Source organism: Cavia porcellus, unplaced genomic scaffold (assembly GCF_034190915.1).
Source record: "Cavia porcellus strain 051 isolate PalLab524CR breed Dunkin Hartley unplaced genomic scaffold, mCavPor4.1 scaffold_18, whole genome shotgun sequence".
NCBI lineage: Eukaryota > Metazoa > Chordata > Mammalia > Rodentia > Caviidae > Cavia > Cavia porcellus.
This window is the reverse complement of record NW_026947501.1, coordinates 67,988,559-67,996,832: the sequence shown is the minus strand read 5'-3', so window position 1 is coordinate 67,996,832 and position 8,274 is coordinate 67,988,559. Positions and strand designations below refer to the sequence as shown.

The 8,274-nt window shown below is 37.6% G+C and overlaps 1 protein-coding gene across 1 annotated transcript in view; it reads right to left on the bottom strand.

Annotated features, from left to right (window-relative positions):
* Positions 1 to 6,939: 6,939 nt before the first annotated feature.
* Clnk (cytokine dependent hematopoietic cell linker) overlaps positions 6,940 to 8,274 on the bottom strand; it is a 159,939-nt gene continuing 158,604 nt past the window's right edge. Inside the window, exon 19 of the mRNA XM_023562660.2 lies at positions 6,940 to 8,160. Within this exon, the coding sequence (XP_023418428.2) occupies positions 8,014 to 8,160 (147 nt within the window). The 3' untranslated portion in view covers positions 6,940 to 8,013. The remainder of the gene's footprint in view (positions 8,161 to 8,274) is intronic.

Below are 8,274 nucleotides of genomic sequence, written 5' to 3'. Positions count from 1 at the left end.
AATTATATATATACTGGGTTTCTCACATAAGACAAACCATGGATTTAACCTTTTGTGTCTGATTTATTTTACCAGCATTATAATCTCAAGATCCATCCATTTTTTTTTTACAAGTGACTCAAATGCTTACATTTACTCTTCTTTATGGCTGATATATATATTCCGTTCATCTGTTGATGGGCTTATCAGTTGCTTCCATAATTCAGCTATTGTCAATTGTGCTGCTATAAACATGGTAATGCGTGTACCACTATAATATGATACCTTTAACTTTTGGGAAGATACCAGGGTACCAAGGAGAGGCATAGCTAGGTCAAATGGAATTTCCCTTTTTAGTTTTTTGAGCCATCTCTAAGCTCTGCCACAGTGGTTGTACTAATTCACACCCCCCCCATAATGTAGCAGGGCTCCTTTTGTCCTTACAAACTCATTAGCGTTTGTTGATTTTCTTGATGATGGTAGTTCTTTCTGGAGTAAGCTGGAAGCTCAGTGTTGTTTCAATTTGCAGTTTTTAATAGCCAAAAATACAGCACATTTTCTCATGTACTTATTTTGTATTGGTATTTCTTCTTCTGAGAAGTGTCTATTTATTCTATTCATTTCAGTCCCCCATTTTTTGATTAAGTCTTTTATTTGGGGAAATTTTTTTTGTCTTTTTGAGAGAGGGTCTCACTACACAGTTCAGGCTGATTTTAAGTTCACTTTGTAGCCCTGGCTGGTCTTGAACTTACAATGATTCTCCTGCCTCAGCCTCCTGAGTGTAGGGATTACATGTATGTGCCATCATGCCAGGCTTGTTTTTTTTTAAATCTATATATTCTACATATCAGTTCTCTGAGAAGCAGCTGGAAAAAAATTCTTCCCCATTCTGTAGGCTTCTCACTTTGTAGTTTCCTTGTTATACCTGAAACTTTTTAATCTGATGTTATCATATTTCTTTATTCTTGGTATTTTTTGGTGCAGTTAGGGTTCTGTTCAGAAACCCAATTATGTGTCTATATCTTCAAGATTTTACCTAAAAAACTGAGTCAAATTCAATGCTTAGATTCAATGTTGACCTTAAAGGGAAATTTGATCTGGTTCTTGTCCAGTTTGGATTGTGACCAGGATCACGGAGAGAATAGAGTTTGTGAACCAAAGTACCGCTGAGTGTTTACCTTCCAGATGATTCAGTGTTTATGTTTTTATATCTAGGTTTTTGATCCAGTTTGATTTGACTTTAGTGCAGATTGAGGAGTATGAGCTTACATTCATTTTTCTGTACGTGGATAACCAGGTTTCCCAGTACTGTTTGTTCAAGAGGCTGCCTTTTCCTCCGGCGTTTTGGCTCCTCTGTGGAAATCAGATGACTGATGGGTTATGTGGCTGCTTCTGTGTTCTCTGTTCTATTTCATTGCCCTGCACATCTATGCCAGTGCCATGCTAGTTTTAGGGCTGTCGCTTTGTGGTATAATTTGAAGTCTGGGTTTGTAATGCCTCCTACTTTATTCTTTTTGTTCAGAATTACGCTTGCTCTCCTGGGCCTTTTGTGATTCTATATTTATTTTAGGATTGTTTTTTCTAGTTCTGTGAAGAATATTGTTGGTATTTTTATTAGAAATACAACACGCACACACAAAGGAACAGGGGATGTCTTGCCTTTACTAATGTCCTCTTTAATCTCTATTTCTAAGAGTACTGTCATTTCACTATAGAGGTCTTTTGCTTCTTTTTTAGGTGGATTCTTAGATATTTAATTTTTTGGCAGCTATCATGAATAAGATTGATTTCCTGATTTCTTTCTTAGTAGATTCATTGTGGGTGTAAAGGAACACTATTGACCTTTTGTGTTGATTTTGTGTCTTAACATTTTTCTGAATTTATTAGCCCTAAAAATTTTGGGGTGAAGTTCTTTTTTGATCTTCTGTGTAAAGGATCATGTCACGTGTGAATAAGGCTCCCTTTATCTCTTCCTCCTTTCTGATTTCTCTTGACTTTGTTGGTTTTCTTTATTATTTACATTTTATTTCTTTGATTCTAGTGTTTATTTTTTGTCCTTATTTCCTTTGAGCAGAGTCTATGCTTTATTTTTTCTTGAGGAAAAAAACCTTAAATTTTAGGGTTGCATTTTCTACCATCAACATTTAAAGCTGCTAAGCTACAAATGCTTACATTTAAACTTTATATTTAAAAATTGCAACCAATGTCAAATTTTGGTGTATAGCACTCAATTGTCACTTATTTTGAGATAGCTTGAAATTTCCCTTTTGTTTTCTTCTTGATGAGTAACTTAGAAATATATTGCTTAATCTATATGAATCTTTTTATTGGTTTCTGATTTAATTTTTATTTCTTTTTTGGTTCAGAGACTATAGTCTGAAAACTATTTTTTTTCAGTCTTTTAAAATTTATTGTAGCTTGTTTTCTGTCCCGGAATATGATCCTTATGGTGAATGATCTATGTGTACCAGAATTAAAAGTATGTATTTTAAATATTTTTTTGTAAGCTGTATGTGAAAATTAGGTATGACTTGTTAATAGCAGTGTTTTTTTAATGCTCATATTCATTTTTCTTTCTTATGTTATCAGATTCTAGTTGGATGATAAAATTCCAGCGATCATTGTGCTTTTATCTATTTTTCCTTTTAAAATGGTCTTTATTTGCTTACAAGTATTTTTATTTAAATAGTATTTCATGGATAACTCATGAATTCAATGATTTGCCGCTCTGGTGATATTAAGTATGCTTTTCTTCGCAGTTTTCTTTAATATCCTGTGTTTTGTATCTCCCCTTCGAGTCCTATTTCCTTCTGGGTGGTATCTTTTGCTTGATATTTTCACATTAGGAGCTTTCCTCCCAGGCTGCTCATAAAAATGATGTGCAGAAGTGTGGACCGGAATTTGTGTGTGGGTGTGTGGGGCTTCCTGGTGCTCTGATGAAGACACCCCGGGGCCTTCTGCTGGGGACCAGCAAATGCCATTATTTGTATCGGATTTGTCCTGCTATGTTGATGTATAGCTACAGTCCTGTCATTCTTTCTGGGATCTAAGTATCTGCAAGAGGCTGGGGTGATGCTTTCACTGAAACTCTGTTCTCCCACACAGCTCTGACTTCAGACTTTTTCAGCTACAGTCTGCAGGACTAACTTCCAGTGTTTCCTGGAGGCCTGTTTTATCATTGCTGCCACAAGGCTTGGTTATGTAAATCTCTGGTTCCTAGGGAAGCAGTGTGTTGATTATATGTTTATAGGGACTATTCCTCTTAGTACTTTAGTTCCTTTACCATCCTTTACAGGTAAATAGTGATCCCTATTTTTTACTCTTTCCAGATATTTATAATGGAAGTTAACCTTGACAATTCCATCACTGTCTGGCTTTGTTATGACACAAACAGGAAGAGCTGGATGTGTTGCCTTATAGGGCTATGAATATTCTGTTTTGTCTGGGTGCATGACTCAATTGCATTCTTTGCTAGTATATATTGATCATTTAATTGCTTTCTGACTTTGTCCAGCTTTTGCAAATATTTAAAATTCTGGTACAATGAATTCACCAGTCTGTATGATTTATGTTTTCATTTTGTTTAAGAACTCCTTCCCTATGCCAAAGCCATGGAAGTTATTAGACAAAACTACAAGGCTCAACTTAAAATTTGCTGTTTTTCTTTTAGTTTTTTGATTCACGAAGAACATATTTCTGTATATGATTTGAGACACAGATATAATTGTATTATTTTCTGGAAGGCAAGTCAGTTTTTCTAGAACCACTTACATTACCTCTCTATTCCCCATAGATGTCACTGTACTTTTTCACTTGCTTGAAATCACTGCTTGATTCCCCATGGCCTACAATAATCCATCGGGATAGGAGTCCTCTAAGGTCTACTTTTTACACTCTGATTTAGGATCCCACTTTAAGACCCAGCCTGGACTTGCCCATTGAGTCCCAGGGCATCCCCTGGGAAAGTGGCCCAGGCCACCACCTCCCCACGCATCTGTTCCTGCCTGCCAATGCCATGGTGGTACAAGGGAGAGAACTACCAAACATATTACTCTGCCTTGCATAATTTTGGTCAACATGTGTCTTCTTTTTTTTTTTTTTTAAATACCCTTTATTGAGCCTTATTGAGCAACTAATGTAGAAAAAGACTATATTAAATATTCACTTTTATGAGTTTGGAAATAACCATGCACTTGTGAAAACATTGCCACATTCAAGGTGATAAACATCCATTGCCTTCAAAAGTTGCCTCCGGTACCCCACCTCCCTACCTTGTTGTGGGAAGAATGTGTAATAAGCGATCTAGTTTGTTAATAAATTCTTAGTATACAGTAGGTTACCGTTGACTGTAGGCATGATGTTTCCCAGCAGGTCTCTAAGGTTTACTTATCTTGTATAACCCAGACTTCCTGTTCATCGAACAACTGGTCTCCTTTTTCTCCAGTCCCTAAGAATCACCATTTTATTCTCTGCTTCTGGGTTTAATTATCTTAGATTCCACATATAAATAATGAGATTATGCAGTATTTAAATGTCTTTCTGTTTTTGGCTTATTTCACTTCGTATAACACCTTCCAGATTCATTTGTGTTGTTGCATATAAAACGCTTCCTTCTTTATTAAGGCCAAACCATGTTGCACTGTATGTATATAATATATTTTATTTATTCACCTGCTGATGAATATTTCAGTTGTTTCATACATTGCCTATTATGAACTATGTTGCAAAACAGATTGTTCTTCAACATTGTAATTTCAATTTTTTGGATATGTATCCAGAAGTGAGTGGGATTGCTGAATATGGTGGTAGATCTATTTTTAAGTTTTTAAGGAAACTACTGTTTTCCATGGTGGAAATACTATTTGACATTCCCCTCAACAAGGTAAAAGTTTCTAATTGATTTGTGTCCTTGCCAATCTCCTCAACCACCAATAGTGGACCACGTATAAGTAAAAGTAGGGTAATGTCACTAACGATCAGGGAAATACAAATCTAAAGCACGAGACACTGCCTTCTGCCTGTTGGGATGGTTATTACATATGAATCCTGCCTGCCTGGCTCTGAGCACTGAGTCTGGAATCATCTCTTTTGTGTCTTTGTTTTCAGCATCTAGCTGGCATGGGGGTCGCACATCAGAGGACTGTCCTGGATTGTCTGCACTTACACTTAGCCTAAGTGTGATTTCAGAAGGCTTTAAAGCTAACAGGGAACAAAATAAAGAAAATTAAACTATGCATTAACTGTTCTCCTTCAATATTCAGTTTCATAGAATATTATAACATTTAATTACATACTTGATTTCATTTATCACAGCTATAAGTCACAAATGTTCCACAAAAGCAAATGTGCTTTGCTAGAACAAATACTATAAAGATTGAACAATAAATACAAAACATATTAATCATATGAAATATAGCATATCTTATAAAATGTGCATATATACCTAGTAATGGACTATATTTGACAGTAGAGGAAATTTGATTTTTTCCTAGTAATTAGATTTAATTGATTACAGCTATTATATATTAATCAACCACTCACACCCCAAGAGGAGAAAAATGTTAAGTATTCTGATTCAACATGTTCTCATCCAAATGTTGAGATTTGATCAATCTCAAAGGAGAGTCATTAAATATTTTAACGTTGGCTTCACCCCATAAGCACTCAGTAGTATGCTAAAGGGACATGTAACAGGGTGATGGGAAAACAGTTTGGATTGCCTCTTTTATCTGTACCCTTATTGTCTTCTGTCTTTCTCTATTATTCACTCTTGCATTTCCAACACTCATGATAGCACTTAGCAGCAAAAACGTAGGCAGCATGCAGACAAGTGCTGTACTAACCCTCCATCAAGGATGACCGAGACGTAGATTCAGGCTGGGTAGTATTTAGCTCAAATGAAAATACCTGGGGGCTGGGGATTTAGCTCAGCGGCATAAGCACCTGCCTTGCAAGCAGGCAGTTGTGCGTTCGATCCCTGGTACCGATAAAAATGAAAAAGACAAAAGAAAAAAGAAAAAAAAAAATACCTGGCAGGCAGAGATGCCAAAATCACACAAAACTAAAGCTCCACAACTCCAAGAGATAATACTCAAAGAAAGTTTAAAACAGTTTGGAATTCGTGTCTGCAAAGGCCAGCACTGAATTTTCCATATCAGACTCAATAAAGCAGACAGACAGAAAACAGAAGAATTATATATGAGAACTTTGGCTCTTGTCACAACCATATCATTGTAAGACACTGGCCAGTGTGACACAGTTTCTGCCATTATAAATTATGCTGGGAGCATCTATCCTGTCTGCTTTAGAGAACTTGTCTGAGTTGAATAGAGTTAAAATTTATGTCTCCTGCTCTTTATTAAGCTAGTACAAGCAAAACATCCTTACTGCAATCAATGCTGAAGGCAGGAACTCAGGAATGAATGTCGCTGTGGCAGCTGTGGAGGGGACATTTGGGTCTCTCTTAAAAGAACTCGCTGGTCAGCCAATCAGCGGATGCTGCCCTGGGTGACAGATGGTGGGTCGGCCACACACTTGAAGGACTAGTTTTCTTCTGCATTAGTCCTAGACAATAACTTGGCATGAAGGGCCACTGAGCTCTGGCCTTTTGTTCACTGTGAGACTCTCCTCTGTAGAGAGATAATCTTGGAATTCACCAAGGGTGGGTCCAGATCCTCCCAGAGCTGTTTCTTAGCCCTAAGCTTTTCTTACACCCCTGCTCTCCTTCCCTCTCTCTACTCACAAATGGCAACCTGAAGGGTCATGCCCACCTCTGTGTATCCTCCTCACTGCCCAGCTGTAGGAGAGCAGCCTCTTTATCAAATTATCCTCATCTAACCTAGACACCTGATTTTCCACTGACTCCTAAGAGCATCTGAACAGGTGCTTGACTGGCAGATGCTAAGAGCTCCTCCCAGAGAGCTCACTGTCTGCAATTCAGAGATAACTGTGAGCACTGTGTTGGAGTCTCTTACATTTAGTTTTATTTTGTTTCTGTATTGAAGACCCAATTTCATGAATACTCCATGAATTTTAAGCCTTAGCATCACTTGAAATCATGGGACACCATTAATTATTTTTTCCCAAACCTAATCCATTCTGTGAACTTGTTTATTTTAAGGTAAATAAATCTGTGTTTTCAAATTGTTTCTCTTGCTCTTTTCAAATCTACCTTTTCAACTTAGCTGCAAAATTCCACAGGGCACAGAACATGGCTGTGAAGTTGCACTTACATGGAGCCAGGCAAGAGTCTGGGCTCGCTTCTAATACTGAGTAGGTCAAAAACTGCATTGAGCCTTGTCTTTCTCATCTGTATTACAAAACAAAATAAGGTACTCACTCATGGTACTCACTACTCTAACATCCAAAAGCTTACTTCGAGAATCAACACTGATTGCCTTAAGGTTGGAATGGGATATAATCCTTGGAGTTCCTTTCTGTGAGTTTGATAACTTCCACTTGACTTAAAGTTACTGTGAGCAGAATATGTGTACCATAGAGTAAGTACTTCTGCTTTCTGTTGTTAAGTTGATAGTCATGAGTTCTCTCGTTTCACTTTCCATATTCCTTCCCTATAATTGAATTTCTAGGATCACAAGTAAGACAGAGCCAGCACGTGGCAACATCTCTAGCATAAGGAATTATCTGAACACCCGAAGTGCAGGAGTCCCGGGAGGCTGTTAATGGGCCACGCGGAACACAGGGTTGGGAATCTCACCAGCCATAGACATTTAAGTGACAACTTCTTGTAGGCTTTGCTGCTCATCTGTAACTTCAGCATAATGACCACGTTTGGAGCTTTTTATTTAAAAAATACTTTTGAAAGCCTGGATTTTATTTTTGCATGTTGTAAATATCTTTTCTGTGGTCTCAATTTTCAAAATCATGATTGATTTTTCCATTGTGCATTGTGGAGTGTTTTCTTTTAAACAAGGTCTACAGGGTCATCGCTTGAGGACTCAGACATAATCTTTCGAAATAAATGCAATGAGACACAGATGTTGACTCCACTGAGCTGAAGACAAAGGAGCCAGGCTACCGAGGTGAGAGGTGTCTGGAGAGCGGCAGCGGCTGGGTAAGGTAGCACTCCTCCCTGTGGCCTCCGCTCTTGTCTTTCCCATCAATAAGGAGAATAGGACAATGCTTGTAGTGTTCAATGATGTCTTCCACAGAATCAAACTTCTGAAACACAGAAAGGAATATCAATGCTTTCAAACATATTTTTGGTCTGTTTTTGCATGCCCTGTTTCACTCGAGGAAGAGATGAACTCACTTCCCCATGTTCGAATTGGAAAT